Source organism: Athene noctua, chromosome 1 (assembly GCF_965140245.1).
Source record: "Athene noctua chromosome 1, bAthNoc1.hap1.1, whole genome shotgun sequence".
In the NCBI taxonomy this organism is placed as follows: domain Eukaryota; kingdom Metazoa; phylum Chordata; class Aves; order Strigiformes; family Strigidae; genus Athene; species Athene noctua.
The window spans coordinates 84,330,688-84,350,241 of record NC_134037.1 but is presented as its reverse complement, the minus strand read 5'-3'; the positions used below and the strand labels follow the sequence as shown (position 1 = coordinate 84,350,241).

Genomic DNA, 19,554 nt, shown 5'->3' with positions numbered 1-19,554 from the left:
CTTGCTCTGTGCTCTCTGTTGCCTTTTGAACTTTGATGGCAGCTCATTTTCCAATCTAACACACAAAGACACTGTTCCAGACCACTCTCTTTTAATAAGTTTGAGGAATTTGAGAGAGATATTTTGTCAAATATTTGTCTGTAGATTTCACAAATTGCTTTGAAAGTATGGCTAGCTAGCCTTTTTATGGAAATACTGTACCATGAGTGAATGCTATGTGTGTGAAAATGGTTTTTCTGTAAAGTCTCAGAGACTGTGGGACACACATACAGAATATTACTATAAGAGGGTAAGGTAAAAGATTGCTTATTGGGTGATTTGACCTTAATTTTAGTTTGAGATGCGCTTGATTGCTGTACTTTGATAGTGGCTCCTTAATTCATGGCTTCTTAGCACCTTCCTTTCAAGAGAGGTGTAAGGAAGAATAACTGATCTCTTATGCCATCTTGGAAACTTTTTTCCTGAGATTTCATGGATGTGGTATGATTTAATGAAGAATTAAAGCCTAACATTTAATTTCCTTGGGATTTTTTAAACATGTTCCTTTTAAATTATCTCTTCTAGTATCCTTATCCATCTCCTAACTTGCTTTCCGGCAATTTGAAATATGATTTTACATTTAAATTAAGGTATGGATTCAGGCATTCATTCTGATGTTTGTGTGTGATATTTTCTATTCCCTGTCCTCACCTTCTCATTTCATATATATTTTAAAAGTATAAAATGCTGAACATGTTTTTTACCTTTCAGTCAGCAGGGAGTATTAAAATGTCAGTGAGAATTAACATGAAAGCATGATTTTAAGCCAGCAGGATGGATTATAGAGGCATAGTTGTTTATCCACATATTAGGTCATGGCAAAATAAGCAGAAACTCACAGAATGGAATATCAGACACATTGGGAGTAAGATGCCAGTGCAGAGACCAAAAAATTTCCAAGAAAGTGACATTTTGGGGGAGAGTGTGATGTTTTAAACTGTGTGAGAATGTGGAAAGGCACTTTGTGTTATAGAAGGTACAGTAGGTAGCTTGAAAAGGGCTCTTAGTGCTGTGCCTGTGCTCAGGATCTGTCCTCAGGCAGAGATTAGACAGGGTCACCCTGCTAATAAGGTACTTTGCTCAGACATGTCGCCTCCTGCACAACTGTGTAGCATCGAAGAGCCACGAATTACATGCTGTAATTGGCAATTTGGCACTGCCTGCCTTCCTTTCTTACCACATCTTTGGTAAAATAAATAACGAAAAGGAAAAAATAAATAGTTCAAACAAGCTGCCTCAACAGTTGTTTAAAAGTATAATTAAATCATTTGTGTTACCTTAACTTGCAATTTTCAGACTCTGCTATGCTTTTTTTCCAAACTCTGGCCACTTCAGTCTTTTCTACACCACTAAGTCCATTTCTTGGTAGTGTCATCTTTATCGCATCATACGCAAGACCAATCAAGTTCTGGGAGAAAAACTACAAGTAAGACTATTCAAAAATTTTCTACGCTTGTTATTTGTAAAGGTTTTTTTTTTTATTAGTTTCATTTCTGCATGTATTTTTTCTCTCTGAAGATAATCCTTAAATTGTTGGGCATGAGAGGTTAATTTTTGAATCTTGATTCTGATGTTTTACTGTTTTGTGGTTATTTGGTTACTTCTGAAGGTGTATTTAAACAATTATCATTACCTTACAGATGAGGTGTCATGTTGCATTTGTTGTACCAGCATACAGTAACAAAACTGTGAAAAAAACACAAATCAGTAAAGCTCCCAGTTGTCAGCCTTTTCTGTCTTGCTATCTAGTGTTAGAAACTAAATCTGTGAAGCCTTTGGCACTAGAAGTCAGGGTGCATTAATATATTTTATACTAGCCTAATTAAATGTTACTGTTTGGGATGTAGCAGGTAACTTACAGTGAAGTGATGATGAGTGTGCGTTGTCATTACTTGGTACATTTGATCTTGGAGTTTGACTTAAGAATTGGTTGGTTTTGTCAGATTTTAGCTGCCACTCATTCAGTTTGACAAGGGCATAGAATATTGAAATGCTTGGATGAATAGCTTCTGCTCCTCCTACTCAGTAGGACTTGAAAGTCCTGGGTAACTGGGATCTAATGGGCTCCTGGCAAGAGTACTGGAGACATGGAAACACCTCCAGATGGAGGTAGTTTTTTCAAGGGATGAATGAGTAGTGTCTAATGTTAGGGGCTGGGTGCAGTGACGAAGGGGAGGGTCCTTTGAGTCATGTGCATGAGCTCTTCACCCCCTACTAGCATGTAACCAGGCTCAGAGTAACGTTGCAGTTGCAGAAAAGTGGTTTGAGGCACAAAGTGAAAATTATATTGGCCAAATCAGGACTTGGCCAGACCAGTGAGAAGTGCTGTGTGCTTACCACACTTCTTTTATCGGTGCCACTGTTGTATATGGGCACCTCAAGAGAATTCAAAACTAGAAATTAGTGATCTATTTTTCCATCTTTTAGGGGAAGGGATCTGATTAGTTTGAAGAGGGGTTTTTTGCTTGATTTTGACTTATTTCGGTGAGTATGTACTCATCTGTAAAGAAATTACTCAGACAAAGCCGAGTCATATAAAGAGGCTTTGTGTTTGTTTTTGAATATGATGAGTTTTGTGGAAACCTGTTGAGGTGAGCTGAATTTTGTACACTGGGGCCAGATCTTAACAAAGTTCTCTCACATCTTTTTTGGGGGGGCCAACAGGTTAATTATTTCATAGGAGTGAAGTTGAGGGGAGTCATGGAACGACAGCAGGCTAACATTAGTCCCACAGACAGCTTTACATTTTTGCACGGAAACTTAGAGCAATATTAAGCGGGAAGTGGAGATATTAACATCTGCTATGTTTTATTTCCACCAGAGCATTCTGAAGGCATTTTGAGGGACCATTTTAATTTGCTTTTGGTTTGTCTAAGACTTTCGGGATGAGATGAACAGAAGATATTCAAAGGAAATTTCAAAAGATGGTTGACACTTGATACTTATATAAGGGAGTGGGGGTGGTGTCTTGTTTTCATCAGTATTGACTATCTGTGACACGCACTAAGGGAAGTGAAGAAGTTGGTGCTAATAATTTTTGAAAGCAAAGCTGATTATTTTACGCATAAACTGTAAAACTCCAAGTGCAAAAAACCTAACCGTTCTAATACTTTTAAACCACCACTACTTGTCCTTTCAAAATAAGCAGTAACTACAACTTTTGTTTTTGACATGAATGCTTAAGACTGAAAAAATCATGCTTTGCTGTTTGTTAGAAATTGTAGTGTAACTTTTATGATCTTCTCACTTAAGATATATAAACTACCTTGCCCCTAAAAAACCTTTCAGAAGTAGAAAGCAGCCTTGTAGAAGACTCAAATAGTTGTCAAAGCAAAAAAGATGTTTGCACGAACCTGTGGCATCCTGCAATATGTGCTTGTAGTGACTCCTCCTAAATTTGTATTCATTTTGTCTCTAGCACTTCTGATTATCCTTTGCCTTGATTCCATGTCAATATTATATTGCTCACATGAAGAACTGACCAGAGTGAGTGAGCGTTGGACTGAAAAACTCTTGGTTCATTAAAGGGACATGGTGAAAAGACAGAAAAAGGCAAGGGAAGGAATTAATTTTGTATTAAGAATAGGAAAATTTTCTACAGGCTACTTGAATGAAGTGACATGGGCCTTGCCTTACTGCTCATAAATCTTGACCCTCCAACATCTGAAAAATCAAAGTGATGATGTAATTGCTTTCTTTCAGAGCTGTGGAGCTAAATGGGATTGGGAGCTTTAACTGGAGTGGAAAGTTGTTCTGGCTCCTGCACTAACCTGTCTTTGGGCTGCAGTGTCCTATAACCAGACATGCAATGAGTTTTCAGGTGCTGTAAGACAAAACAGAACAAACAGATTGGGTAGCTGGTGGATAGATTTCCTTTCTGGAGTGCACTGACAGTTTTGCTGAGTTCAGCTCAGGGTAGTCATGGAAAGTCACAGGTTCACTACAGTGCAGTGGGAGATATGCTCATACGAAGCAGAAGCTCTGGCTGATTCTTTTGCTATTTCTATACTTGTTGTATGTTGACAGGAACTTTTGCCCAGGGGAAAGCTACCTTCGGTGTGCTTTATATAGCATTTTTGTTTTGCCTGCTTTGCATACTCATTTTCAAACACTTCCTTGCTGTATTGATGACTGCATTAAATTACCACGTTTATATTAGCTACACAAAAACTCATTTACGTTTATATGAAGTTAGAGGTAGTCAATTCCATAGTTACATTCTTTTATAATTTAACCTCTTAATCAGACTAACTGAAAACAGTTTTGACAAGCAGTCCAGATATCAAAATATCATGGGTTTGTTTTTCTTCCAAGTTGTAAATTAGGTTGCCGCCTTAGAATGTCATTTCTGTTCATCAGTATATGCACATTTCACTGCTGTCAAGCAGACTTCTTTTTTTCTTTAGTTCACTTAAGGACAACTTATTTTTGCATCTCATTTGGGCCAACACTGTGAAACTAGATGAGGAAAAACCATCCAGTTCATTTTCTGTAAAGTGAATCCAAAATTGAAGCTTTGGACATTAGCAAGTAGAGAGTACCATGTTTATTAATAGAGTCGGGCTATTAGGCCAGCAGCCTGAGTAGTGAGAAACTGCTCCATCTGTTACTTAAAGTGTTGGTTTGGTTGTCTCTACCCGGTGTTGTCTGAGTGCACACATACGTATCTTGCATTTCCAGTGTTTCTTTTAGTTCCACTTCTGCTGGCTAAAGAGGAGTTTGATTCCTCAGGTTTCTGACTGGGTATCTGCCACTCTAGATGTGATCTGTAGCTGAAAGTCTTAAAGAATTATGATGATAGCTTGTTTTTTCAAGGAGATGGAGGAACTCCAGCAGGTTAAAAAAAAAAAAAAAAAAAAAAAGATTAATTTTGACAGTAAGCAAACTGTGAAATTCCTAGCAATCTCTTAAAAATTCAGGAGTCCTACTGTGCCTGTTTGTGCTCTTGTGGTGTGTGCACTGAGCATGGGTGTTCTTCCCTGCAATGAGCAGATGCTGTTTGTTTATAGTGTGCACTTTGGTACTTGCTGCATGCAGAGTCTAGTACACCAATACATCATTGAGGTCAGGGATCTTTTGGGGGGAAAGGGAAAGGTATTTTAAGAAGAAGGAAAAATAAGGCAATAAGGAAGGTGAATAAGAAAGAACAACTTCTCATGCAACCACTTTTTTACAGCTTTTGCTGCTGCTGCTGTTGAAAAGAGAGGGGTGTAAAATCAAAAGTCTGGCCTACTGCTCATGAGCTGGTTGCCTCATGGGAGTCCAACTATGAGAATTTTTCTTTCTGTTTTTTTTTTCTTAAAAACAACCCCACGTTTGATTCAACACTGGCTTTGTCCTGCCATTAGCCTGAGTCCTGCTTCCCAGTTTGAAGAGTCCTGTTTTAGTCTTTATTTTCACAGCTGTTGGAATGATTAGGCCGTAGATGTCAGAGAGAGAAAAGGAAATAGCAGTAAATCTTGTTTAATATATAGGCACTTTAAAGCATAAAGTGCTTGTTCAAATGCTGTTGTTACATTTCTCTGCTTTGCTTTTTTTCTTAAACGCTTTGCTGCAGCCTGACTCTGTCCCCCTCCTCCCTTCCTCTTATCTTACTTTGTATCTTGGATATGGCAATGGACAGAATGAAGTAGGAAGTTTACTTTCATTCCCCAGTGGGTCTAACCGCTGGATCATGTCAGGCAGCCTGTTCTCCTCTGCAGCTGTGACTTGTCCCCACAAACAGCAAGCTGCCACCAGGAATCTGGATATTTCACTGCCTACAAGCCTCTTGACTCTCCTGCTCCTTCCTGTTTCTATTTTTTCTCGGTCATCTGCTTCAGTGCCTATTTTTGGGTAAGGCACAGTTTGCATTTGCTTTGAAGGGTCTTGAGTGAATTACAGTGTGGTGTAACTGAATTAGTTAGGTGTCTCTAAGGAGGCTGTGATTAAATTGCCAGTTATCTCAGAATGGCATTACAGGACACCTTTCTGTCTTTGAGAATCTGTGAGCAAGCATTTCTTTTCTCCATCTTTTAAAAAAGTTTATCACTGTGTTATTGTTCCAGTCATTGTGGTCTGCAAAAAAGCCACCTGTAAGGTTCATACAGCTGGGAGCAGAGGGTGAGCTGCCCTGCCTCAGATCTAGTGCAGCTGGCATTTTCTTTTGTGCTACCTGCTCACTTAACCTGCCCATCGTGGACAGCCTGCAGGTAGAATGGGAAGAGTTTTCCCAGTGTAGACATAATTTGAGTTGACACCACATTATGCACATAGGTGGGAAAAGGAGTTATGAGAAGTACCCATGTGCTCCCTCCCTTTTTCCCATAATAACAGGCCTTCTACTTCCAAATGCTTATTTTTAACACACCCTAGTGCATCTGGTTTCCCTGTGAGCCTGCTCATCTGTTACAGCTGCTTCAACCTCTGCTCTGAACACAAAGCAAGATCCTTCATCTGCTGTCTCAGTGGAGGTAGGGGATTGAGATCCATATGGCAACAAAGATGCGAGGGTTATTGATGTGTTAGAAACCATGGAAGTGTCTGGAAATGGTCACGTAGGAATTAGGGCTTCTTTCCCCAGAAAGATGGTAGGACCAGTAGCCCAGCTGAAGTGCATCTACACAAATGCACACAGTGTAGGCGACAAACAGGAGGAGCTGGAAGCCATTGTGCAGCAGGAAAACTATGACATAGTTGCCATCACGGAAACGTGGTGGATGACTCACACAACTGGAGTGCTGCAATTGATGGCCTTAAACTCTTCAGAAGAGATATGCGGGAGAGCTGAGCACGCACACGACCAATGTGATCAAGCAATGCCCGTTTATTACAACTAAGAAAGCCCTTTTATAATGTTCTCCTGCACATGTGAGTAACATGCAGTACAAATCCTCAAGACTGGACGGTTAACTTAGCCCGCGCTTTAAACCTTCTTATGATTGGATAAAAAGTGCCCCATCAGCCTTGCCAGGCTTCCTGCCTTGTGGAACTTCCTCTTCCGTCCCAACCCCTTCTGGGGGTTGTTTGTCTCGTCGAGTTTCTTCTCCCTCATTCAGGGTCACATCCTTATCGCATTCTTGCTCAGGCTGAGGCTCTTATCAGTCTTGTTCTCACGCAGGATTGCTCACATGTCCATTCTCTCACAGAAAGTCCTCTTGAATCCCAACAGAGATAGGCAAGAACGCAGAGGTAGTGGGGTAGCTGTGTATATTAGGGAGTGTTTTGACTGTCTAGAGCTTGATAACAGTGACAGTAGGGTTGAGTGTTTATGCGTAAGAATCAGGGGGAAGGCCGATAAAGTAGATATCACGGTGGGAGTCTATTACAGACCACCCAACCAAAATGAAGAGACAGACAAAATACTCTATAAGCAGCTGGGAGAAGTCTCACAATCGCTGGCTTACCAGATGTCTGCTGGAAATACAGTACAGCAGAGACGAAACAGCCCAGGAGGTTCCTGGAGTGTGTGGTAGATAACTTCCTGACACAGCTGGTGAGTGAGCCAACTAGGGAAGGTGCCCAGTGGAGCTGTTGTTTGTGAACAGAGAAGGACTCATGGGTGATGTGATGGTTGGAGACTCTCTTGGATACAGCAATCACAAAATTATAGTTTTTGATTCTCGGAAGAGTAAGGAGGGGGGGTCAGCAGAATTGCTACCTTGGACTTCTGGAGGGCAGACTTTGGCCTGTTTAGGACCCTGGTTGACAGAGTCCCTTGGGGCAGTCTGGAAGGGCAAAGGAGTCCAGGAAGGCTGGATGTCCTTCAAGAAGGAAATCTTAAAGGCACAAGAGCAAGCCATCCCCATGTGCAGAAAGGCAAGCCAGCAGGGAAGAAGAATGGCCTGGCTGGACAGAGAGCTTTGGCAGGAACTCAGGAAAAAAAATGAGAGTTTATGACCTTTGGAAGAAGGGACAGGCAACTCGGGAGGACTACAAGGATGTTATGAGGTTATGCAGGGAGAAAATTAGAAGGGCTAAAGCCCAGCTAGAACTTAATCTGGCTACTGCTGTAAAAGGCAGTAAAAAATGTTGCTATAAATATATTAGCAACAAAAGTAGGGCTAAGGAGAATCTTCATTCTTTACTGGATGTGTTGGGAAACATAGTGACAAAGGATGAGGAAAAGGTTAAGGTACTTAATGTCTTCTTTGCCTGGGTCTTTAATGGTAAGACCAGTTGTTCTCTGGGTACCCAGCCCCCTAAACTAGAAGACAGGGACAGACACACACAAATCTCTGGGACCAGATGGGATCCACCCGTGGGTACCGAGGGAGCTGGTGGAAGTGCTCACCGAGACGCTTTCAATCATTTGTCAGCAGTCCTGGCTAACTTGGGAGGTCCCAGTTGACTGGAAATTAGCAAATATGACACCCATCTACACAAGGGGCCAGAAGAAGGATCCAAGGATGAGGAACTACAGGCCTGTCAGTCTGACTTCTGTGCTGGGGAAGGTTATGGAGCAGATCATCTTGAGTGCCATCATGTGGCACGGAGAGGACAACCAGGTGATCAGGCCCAGTCAGCATGGCTTTATTAAAGGCAGGTCCTGCTTGACTAACCTGATCTCCTCCTATGACAAGATGACCTGTTTAGTGGGTGAGGGAAAGGCTGTGGATGTTGTCTACCTAGACTTTAGTAAAGCCTTTGATACAGTTTCCTGTATCATTCTCCTGGAGAAACTGGCTGCTCATGGCTTGGACAGGTGTACTCTTCATTGGATAAAAAACTGTCTGGATGGCTGGGCCCAAAGACTTGTGGTGAATGGAGTTAAATCCAGTTGGCAGCTGGTCATGAGTGGTGTCCCCCAGGGCTCGGTTTTGGGGCCACTTCTGTTTAATATCAGTGATCTGGATGAGAGGATCAAGTGCACCCTCAGTAAGTTTGCAGATGACACCAAGTTGGGTGGGAGTGTTGATCTGCCTGAGGGTAGAAAGGATCTACAGAGGGATCTGGACAGGCTGGAACGATGGGCTCAGACCAATTGTATGAGGTTCAGCAAGGTCGCTGCTGGGTCCTGCACTTGGGTCACAACAACTCCCAGCAGCGCCACAGGCTTGGGGAGGAGTGGCTGGAAAACTGCCTGGCGGAAAAGGACCTGGGGGTTTTGGTCAACCACTAGCTGAACAGGAGCCAGCAGTGTGCCCAGGGAGCCAAGAAGGCCAACAGCATCTTGGCTTGTATCAAATAGCATGGCCAGCAGGGACAGGGAAGGGATCTTACCCCTGTACTCGGCACTGGTGAGGCCGCACCTCGATTCCTGTGTTCAGTTTTGGGCCCTTCATGATAAAACAGACATTGAGATGCTGGAGCATGTCTGAAGAAAAGCAACGAAGCTGGTGCAGGGTCTGGAGCACAGGTCGTACGGGGAGCGGCTGAGGGAACTGGGGGTGTTTAGTCTGGAGAAGAGGAGGCTGAGGGGAGACCTCATCGCCCTCTACAGCTCCCTGAAAGGAGGTTGTAGGGAGGTGGGTGTCAGTCTCTTTTCCAAGTAACAAGCAATAGGACAAGAGGAAATGGCCTCAAGGTGCACCAGGGAGGTTTAGATTGGTTATTAGGAAAAATTTCTTCACTGAAAAGGTTGTTAAGCATTGGAACAGGCTGCCTAGGGAAGTGATGGAGTCATCATCCCTGGAGGTATTTAAAAGTCATGTAGATGTGGCCCTTAGAAACGTGGTTTAGTGGTGGACTTGGCAGTGCGAGGTTAATCGTTGGACTCAATGATCTTAAAGGTCTTTTTCAACCTAAATGATTCTATGATTCTAAATGTCATTGACCCATAACTGTCCATGGGCCTTGTTTGGGAGCTGCATGTTCAGACCTTTCATGCTCTCCTTTTTGGGGCTGGATTTCTTTTTTAGTCTTTTCTTGCTATGTTGTTTGATTTTTCACATGTTCTTAGACCTCCATAGTGGTGATGTTTACAGAGGAACAACTGCAGCAGATGTTTATAGTTCAGTAATGCCTTGGACATTGATTTATAATGAATACTTTAAAGAAAGGTACATTAACCTCTGAAGTCAACAATTACAGCAGAACTTTTTTTCTCCCTAATTGACGGGAGTTAGTGTTTGCCTTATTTCCTCAAATATCACTTCAGAAATGTTATGTTCTGCCTGCTGTCACTGCCTGTTCCCCTTACTTAGGGTTCAAACTCTTCTGAATGCTTCCAGCCACCTGGTATGAAAGCTGCATTACAGTCATGAGTTTTACTGTTAATTGCAATTATTTTCTTCTGAACTGCTTCTCTTTGCTAGTTTCTGTGTTTCTCTCTGGCTGCTTCTATTTCTGTACAGTTTTTTATGAACTGAACAGAAAGAAGCACTGTATTCCAGCTGCCCGACTTTAGAGATTCTAGTCCCTTTGTTATCAGCTGTTACTCAGTTTTATGAATTCTAACCCCTTTGATGACTGTGGCTTTTTTAAGAGGAGTCTTCACTGAGTTGGCCTCAGGCCACCTCCAGGCTTTTATTGAGTGTTAAGTTAATTTAGAACTCAGCAAAATAGTATAAATAAGTATTGGCATGTAGGTAAAACCAAAATGGGTGCTTATTACTGCCTTGGCCTTACAAGTCAAAACAAATAGGACCAATGAATGAATGGGTTTTAGTCTGAGGTTTTGGTGTGCTTTCTTCAGATCAGAAGGGCTGCCTGATCCTCTTCACAAAGCATGTGGAACTTGGTGAGAGTCTTTCTGGAGACTTCAAAGGGATTTAGATCCTTGAGCATCTAGCCTAGACTGGTACTGAGGGATGCTTAGGCCTGGCTTGGGTGCCCTTGGGTATAGCGTTCCTGCTAACTGTAGTGGTACTCTCTGGCTGGCAGTGATGTAAAAGCTGAAACGTTAGCAAGTTGCTATTTTTCCTTCATTAGTCTTCTAACTGGCAGATTTCCCAATAAAGATGATCTTTTGGGGGAAAAAAATGCTCCTCTTTTGAAACAATGAGTATAAACTGGTCTTTGTGAAGTTGCACCCTGTTCTCCAGAGGAGTGTGTGGTCATGGTTCTGGCATTGAGGGAGAGAATAAAGAAAACCACAATGTTTGAAGAACATCTTTGTCCGTACTTGGACCTTAGTTCTTCATGAGCCCTCTGAAGTTACATGTTATTCATTAGACTTACCTGACTGTCTTCTCAAGACCCTTCCCTGTCTCCTCCCTACTGTGGTGCCGATTTGCTATATATCTTCACATTACACACCACCAGTACTGCCCATGGACTTCTACCTGCGATATTTGCCTGGTTTTGGAGTCTCATACCTTTCAGCAGGTGTGTAGGACTTTGAGGAGTGACAAAGCCATATCATTCAGGTGTGGGAGGTGTTGCTTCAGGTAAAGCCCCAGACTAAAAGAAGACCTACTAGAAATTATGTTCCCCTCAGCGTCTTGAACTGTGATCTTCCCTGGAGTAAGGTGACCCTGTGTGCATGTGTGTCCCTTTGGCCACTTGCCTCAGCATGGAGTTACGTGCATCTTCTCTCCAACCCAGTCCTCACCTCATCGCTTGACTCCATGTGTGGAGTCACACTGAACTGGGAAAATGTGATGGCTGTCTGGAAAAGGATGAGCAAGGGAAATCAGGTACTCTTAATCAAATAGATCTGGTATTAAAATAAGTGTTTCCTGAGTGGCCAAGCATTTCACACTCACAGGAGGCTACACAAAATTCAAAGTTTTATTTTAACCGTTCGGCAGTATCTCTTTAACTGGTAACATCTCTTCTTCTCAAATTTTGCCCCTGGCAGTCAGTAAAACAAATTGAGGCTAATTGAATAGGAGCCATATGTGTGATAATTAATTGGGAGTGCATTCTGATTCAGTGCTCTGTAGTTCCCTGCCGAGTTAAAGATGCATTCACAACTCCTATTCATTGAATCATTCTAAGAGGAGAGAATAAAGACAGAAGGGAGGCATCAGAAAAGGAACGCATGCTGAGGCCAGGCAGGAACACAAGCAGAGATCAAAACCACAAGCAGGATAAATGAAAAGGATGGGCAAAAAAGGAAAAGGCATGCAGTGAAAAATCTGAGGATAATGCAACATACATTGATAAACAGAGTTATAGAGGAAAAGAAATCATGAGCATGACAGAAGAGGACATTTAAAGATGTTTGGAAAGGAAGGCAGCAACAGGACATGAGAAAGATGAGAATGGACTCATAAATAGGAAGCATGCAATATTTTAAGGGCTTGTGTGGCTATACAGTGGCATTAAAGTTTATAAGCTGTTCGTCTCATGCTTAGTGTACAAATGATGTAGATCTAACTAGACTGGGTAAACTCATAAAATTTCTGCTATGTTGAGTATTGGAAACCTGTTGAAATGGATTAACTGAATTTCCATAAGAATAAGCGTTCTCAGCAAGTGTTCATCCCATTCACTTGAATAATGTAGATCACCTCTTGTTTTGGATTGAACTGAATCAAACATTTAGGACTAAGCTGAGCTTCAGAGTACTAAACTCAAACCTTCAAGAAGATGCTTGCTGAAGCAACTTTTGTCAAGATGTAAAGGCAGGGGAAAAACTGAGATCACAGAGGAGATGTTCGGCATGTGTAACCATTCTAACTGAGCTGATATGTAAGTTGTGTACAGATAACAGCAGGGAATAATTCATGCTTGCTCAAGTCCTGGTTGTCTCCTGATGTACAAGGGCATGTACTGGGCCCGAATTGCTTCAGGGCTTATAAGAATAAAAAGTAAAATATCTCTCCCTTATTTCTGAGATAATGCAAAAAGCAGAATTATGTCACCGTTGCCACTGAGAATTGTCTCTGAAGGTTTGTGCTAGTTGGGACTAGATAAATACTGGATGAATACTAGAGGGATTTTTATTTTTTTTTTTTAATCGTCTGACTAGCAGTGTTTGCTCTCAAAATACAAGAGATTTTTTCAGCCTGAAGAGTACTGTAGAGACTACCATAACTGCTGTAAATGATTAACACTCTCAATGGTCTCTGTAATGAAAAAAACAGAGGTATTAGAAGCTGTCCCTGTCTTAGACTGGATTTTGTACAACTGCACATTAGTAGTAAGATTTTTCATGTTCTTCAGGGTAGTATCACTGAAGCTGCACTCACAGGTTTACAGTGCTGGAATGGCTTGGATAGCTTCCATTTTGCCTCCCTTCATCTTCTGAGGAGAAATACATATATGGAAAACCCTGTAGTGAACTAAACTAGTATTTCTGATGTAGACTTTTGTAAGACCTCATCCACCAGTCTTTATCTTATTCTTGTATTTCCTCATACTTTCTTGCCATCTCTACCTCCTAATTTTATTTTTAAGCAGTCACCTTGAGTCTAAAAGTGACAATGAAAATATCTTAAGTATATGTTATTTTAAGATTGCACACTGGAAAAGCATGAGCACTTTGTTATCAGCAATAAAGAATATTAAGAATGAATTCTGAAATGCCTTGCTGTGCTTTCCTTCTTTTATGATGTTTAAACAATGTGCGTGTCTCTGTGTGGAGTAAAGGAGGTAAACATCTTGGCCTCATTTGCTGAAGCAGCTCTCAACATTTTGGTCATTTTTTTTTGCTGCTTGATCTCACTCTCTTTTTTCTGGTGAAAACCAGGACATTTCTCATCACCTCCTTTCTACCCTCCAGGTCTTTACAGTTTCTTAGGCTTTTGCCACATCGCACATGAGCCCATCAGCAGTGCAGAGCCCAAGGGAATTAGTCTTGCAGAGCTCTTTACCCAGAGCTGAGCACAGCACAGTGCCCTTCCTATAATGTTTGCAGTGGCTCATGATGGGAAAACCAGGAAAATAACACTCACTTGCACTATTTCAGATTCATGTTTTTGTGTGTAATTAACATGTTTAAATTAGAAGTACATCTATGAATAGCAGACAGTGATGTAGGGTCCTGTGCTAAGCCTCATCCTTACGGGAATATCAGGGTCCCCGCCCTTTTTCACTGACACAAGAGTGAACACAAACGTCTTTGTGCGGTTTGCATAATCCTTACACTTAAAAAGTTTCTTGTATTGCTTAGCATAAAATATTTTAAGATAGTGGCTAAATGCCTTTAAAAAACCCCCCATACTCAGACACGGTGAAAAAAAATAGGTAGCAAGATAGCCAAATAAGACAAAAGTGGCCATATCGATGACGTTTAGGTAAAGCATTAGTGAATATTTTAAAGTACACAGATGCTTAAATGACCTGTTATACAAATAAGAGGTGAATTCCCCAGCTAAACTTTTGAATGATTAAACAGCACTTAGGTGGGCTGTTTAATCCATGATTGAGCACTCAGTTTTTGATCTTACAATCACCTTGCTGCAGGAGCACAGAAACCTCAACTTCAGGAAAGGCTTCAGAATATGCCAGACAAACATGCTCAGTAGTATTGCAGCAAATGATCATCATTCTGATTTTTACACCTACTTTTAAAAAAAAACCAAAAACAAACAACAAACAAACCAAACACCCCCAACACTACCAAACAAGCCACAAAGCCCCCCACCAAAAACCAAACCCAAGAAGCTCTCAGAATGAATTATAAAAACGTTTAAGAAAGTGAAGAAACCCTAAGAACAGGAAACATCAGTGATGATAAGATCTCCCTATGGTTTAAAAGGAACCTTCAACACCGCTGTCTAACAACTGCAACTTTTTATACTTTAACCCTCCCCTAGTTTCCTAGCATGAAATCAAAGCTGCTTTTTATTGTGAGATGGAACACTGGAGTATTCAGGGAAGGAGGGGAGGAAGAAAGCATGAAAAATAAAAATCAGAGCGAGTGATCAGGAAGGAGAGGTTGTTTTCATTTAAAGAGATCTTTGTTTATTAACATGAGTTAAACCTAAGGCATATCTTCCATCCAGCTGCCCAGAAAACCGGTGCATGGTTATGCACAAAGGGGCTGTCAGCCTTTGCTGTTCTAATCACGCTGAAATCATTCTGCGTTTTAGAGAAAATTGGTTTAAAACTACTTGGGCATCCTCATACTTCCAATTAGTTCCATCGTTTTTGCCTCTGGTGTCCTTCAAATATTCATGGATGCCTGCTTATTCTGCCATCTCATTTTCCCTCCTGCCTCACTGTCGTAGCCTGCTACTACTACTGTGTTTTTAATGCTAAGCCTTCCGTTTATAGTGCCAGCAGCGTAAGACATTCACATGGAAGTGTTGAGGATTTTTTTTTCCAGGCTCCCATGAATAATCATAGGGCTGCAGCATAGTAAAGTTTCTCTGTTAGAATCGCCTGTTAGATATCATGGAAAGATAGATTAAAATTCATTGGACAAAGAAAAACTTTGGATCTACCCTAGAAAGGCATCTCTTGCACCCCTTAGAGGGGAACTGCTTTTCTTTGTTTTGTTTTCTTTCAAAGTAGAGTTCCCATCCTTCACAGCAGGATTCCCGGAAATCTTGAATTTGTGTTTTGGGGCAAAACCCAGCAACATTAAGGCAGATAGAACAGCTGCAATTTTATTTTCATCTTCTGGAAATAAGCACAGCAATGATTTATTTTTTTTTTTTTTCCATTCTCCTTTAATTTGCCCAGTTCTCACCATCCACTGTATGTTCCCCAGGCTGCCTGAATTCCACCTCAGTATTTTTTCCACCTTTCTAAAGAAACTGGAAGAATAAAGTGGGAGAAGAAAGGCTTTCCAGGTTGAAAAATGAGGCAGTATTTTTGGACAAGGGAAGTATATGAAGTGACTTAGTCCTTTCGCAACGAGAGTAGGTAGTTATAATAGCATGAACAGTGCTATGCAAACTAGTGGATTATCTCAGTGCCCATGTAAATGATGGATTAAAAGAGCGTGAGCAGGAACTAAGCAGAATATTGACTTTAAAATTGCTGAAGATGTTCAAACACAATCACCTGCTCTCCGGGGCAAGTGCCGAAGGACCTGCCCTCGGTTTGCATAGAATAATGCGATTCAGGAAGAAATCCAATTACTGAGCTAATTATCACCTTGGATGAGCGGTAACAACCAAATTTAAAGCAAAAGGCCACTGGAGGAAAGCCCAGTTCACCCACTCATTCCAAAGTTCACTTTGAACGGTCCTAGTTGGCTGCAAAAAGCCCAGGAGTAAAGGCGTCGCTGGTTTGATTGTTAGGTGCAGTGTATTATAGTTTAATGCTCTGTAAATTCCCATTGCCTTCAAGAAGGTACAAACATAGCTTTGGTTGCTAATAATCGAGGAATTCAAAGTCCAGACTGGATTACCTGACTGAATTTGTTCAACGACACTGAATTGCAAGACAAAAGTTTACACACTGTCTATATTATCCTTGGTTTGGTTTGTTTGTTTGTTTGGTGTTTTTGGTTGGTTTTTTGTTTGTTTTTTTTTTAAAAAGAACAGTTGTTTCAAAATGCCTGCATAATTGAGTTTTTTGATTTCAGTTTTTCTGGTAGTGTCTGAAAAGGTAAAGACTTTTTTGTCTCATGTCCCAAGGCCCATGTTTTAGCTTCTTAAGCAATCGTTACCGTGCTTGGAATGGAGGATAAAGCCACAACGGAGCCTGGTTTTGTTTTGTTTATGTTTCCTTCCCATCTTCCCAGTCAGGCTGTATTATATGTCTCGGAGTGTCCTGAAGCACTCCTGATTTTCCCTGATTGTTTCATGCATCTTTCTCTCAAAGAAAAAAGAAAGACAAGAAAAAAAAAAAAAAAAAAGGAAAGAAACGGAGCCATAGCTGCATGCTGGGCAAAAGGATTCCTATTTATTATAGATTAGAATTTTCTGAAGTACTGCTTGCTTTGTATGGGTCTCAGTATGCCTCAAGAATGGAAATGCTTTGTAGGTTGGTGAAAAAAATGGGGTAAAGAATAGTTTTGACTTTTACCTCATACTGCCACACTGATTTCAGAGGGATTAGAAGTTAGCAAGGAGTCTCATAATCTTAAAATGTATGCATTTGGAAATCAGCAGCGTTCCTCCGCTGAGAATAGAAAATTGATTGAATTCCATAACCTAATCTTTATGCTTACTCTTGCATATGTTGCAATTGCTGGTGGATGTATATGAGGGTAGAAGAATTCTGACAACCTTTTTGAAGTAAAATCCTTCTTTATATTCTGAACTGCTTAGAAGGCCCTCCCCCTGTTGCCATTTTCTGTTGCATAGGAAATGAAAATTGCAGTTACAATAAGCTGAGCCAACCAGAGGCAGGAAGTTAAATAATATATCAAATAAAATGTTAATCTATGTAGATAATATACTAATATTAATTACAAATAATTCTAATTAAGACTCATATTCTCTGCAGCTGTATTTCTTGCAAAGTAAAGAACATACCTTTTTTAAGCAAAAATCAGTGGCTGGTAGGGAGTAGAAGCAAAGCAATTCTGTTCCTCTCCTGTCTACTACATGGAAGCCTGTGTGCAGTTTTTCTGTTGGTCTGTTTTCCACAGCTTTTTGGGGGAGGCTGCAGAGGGTGGATGAAGAGGCTTTCTAACATTAGGGACATCAGTGGCATCCTTCTCCATCCTTCTGAGCTGGCTTCAGCTCAGAAACTTCCAACTTTTAAAATAAGTTGTATATTGACACATGACATTCTGGGAGCCAGTACTGCGATAAGGACATACAAACTTCCAGAGACTCTCAGCTGTGCTTCAAAGACAACATTACCCTGACTTTACACCACCCTTTTTCAGTGTTATTTAAGGTGTTTGAAAGCCTGCCGTTTAACTTATACCCCTTTTTGGCACAGTCTTGCTAGGGGCATGTCAGAGGCTTTTTAAACTGACTGGTCAACCATGAGACCATTCAAAATCTTCATTGTGCTCTGTGCTCCCCACCCCAGTGAGCCAGACCCCAGCCAGTCCCACCTGGCCATGCCACCCTCATCACAGCTGGACAGAGTCCATGATGAGGACCATGCCTGGGTGTCTCCCTCTGTTCCTGTACCAGGAGAGGTGGTGCCTCCGTGTTTGCAGGCTGATGAACAGATGAGACTCTCACCACTGTCACATGAAACCTTATGCCCTTGTTTGGGTCAGATGTCTTTGTCTTTACCGATCTTCTGGTTTAACCCCCTTTTCCAAGGAATATTTACATATCTGATTGATAGATCTTCTGCTAAGGCTAGTAATTGAGGGCAAAACTTGTGAGGCAATATTCTTAATGAAGTGTTCTGAAATCCTAAAGCACCACTGCTAGAGCAGTATTTCAGGAAAATCTACATTTACTATAGCATTTCTTTTAGCCAGGCTTTCACTTGTACCCTGAAGGCTTGGGAGATGGATGCTTGGGAAATGCTTTAGACTTACGGTTTTGAATATGCCTAGTCACCACAACAACCACTCGCTTCTGCTGGACACATGCTTGCCCACAGTGATTTACTCGTTCCTTATTTTCAGACTTTTTTAGGGTTTTTTGTTACATGTAGAAATAAAAAATCTACCTTGTAGTTGCTTTCTGTTTTGTGACTTATTTTTCCTGTGCTATTTGTATTCCACTATTACAGTGAAAATACTGAATAGGGAATGTGTCATTCATAAGGGAGACAGGGGTATTGTCCGTATGGACTAAGACCCTGTAATTTACTCTTTTTTTAAAGCAATAAGAATGACCAGGGACTCTCTCATTGCTTCCCAGCTAAATATGAAACTGAGCAAAGTGATTTTTGTTGTTGTTTCTCCATAGAGGTTATACACCCACGGAAGTGTTTTCACACAAAGAAAACCTCTTGAGTCCAGCTGTTTCTCTTAAGGCTTAGAAGGGAAGAAAGGCTGATTTGATATTCGTTCTATTCATTGTTTTGGTGGCACCTGGCTGATGTGCTTCTGAAGCCAGTTCAATTATTTAAGTATGTAGTGTTGTTATCACAGATGCCAAATTCTGGATGGACTCTGCCCCCCAAGAAGGAAAGTGGGGAAGAAAGCATTTGAGTAAAAGGAAGAGGAAACACAAACACTTTTGGTTTGTGTGCTGTTAGCAATACTGAACTGAAATAACTTCTTTGAGTAAACCAATGAATGGAGTGTGAACTTCATAATGATATAAACACAGAATGAGAAGATATGTTAAAAAGAAAGAAAAAATGTGTTTTGGGGAAAATCTTATGTTTTAAAAAAAAAGAATTGGCTATACAACATGTCTTTATTTCCAGCACCAAAAGATCGGACCATTCCAACACCAGACTGGCAATTCAGATCGAAAAGGATGCAGGTATGGCCTGGGAGTTTGGGTGTTTTGCTTGGTTTGCAAAATGTGATGTATTTACACTGTGAAAGCTTTGCCTGGGAAGCTGAAGAGATGCAAAGGATTTAAATGTTGTGTGAACAAACCAGAGTGTTTTAGATGTTTTAAATCATGTGACTTGATAAGTAAATTTGCTCTTCAGTTAGTGTAGCTGATCAGGGAGCTGCTGCTCTGCGGATTGCTTGGTTAATTATAATATTGCTGTTTGTGCAGAGTGCATACAGACACCCTAGCTAGACTTGAAGGTCAGCTGTGGGCAGGGAAAGGTTTTGGAAAAAAAGCAGCAGGTTAACAGTGTCCCTACTGCTGAGCTGTTTGGGCTGACAGGGTTTGGGTTTCTCTTCCCTGGAAAGAAACCTTTTTG

General features: G+C 41.1%; 1 protein-coding gene across 1 annotated transcript in view; it reads left to right on the top strand.

Annotated features, from left to right (window-relative positions):
* The window catches only part of PCNX2 (pecanex 2), a 167,704-nt gene that overhangs the window by 102,229 nt on the left and 45,921 nt on the right, over positions 1 to 19,554 (top strand). The window contains exons 23-24 of the mRNA XM_074896744.1: positions 1,338 to 1,465; positions 19,099 to 19,157. Of these exons, the coding sequence (XP_074752845.1) occupies positions 1,338 to 1,465; positions 19,099 to 19,157 (187 nt within the window). The remainder of the gene's footprint in view (positions 1 to 1,337; positions 1,466 to 19,098; positions 19,158 to 19,554) is intronic.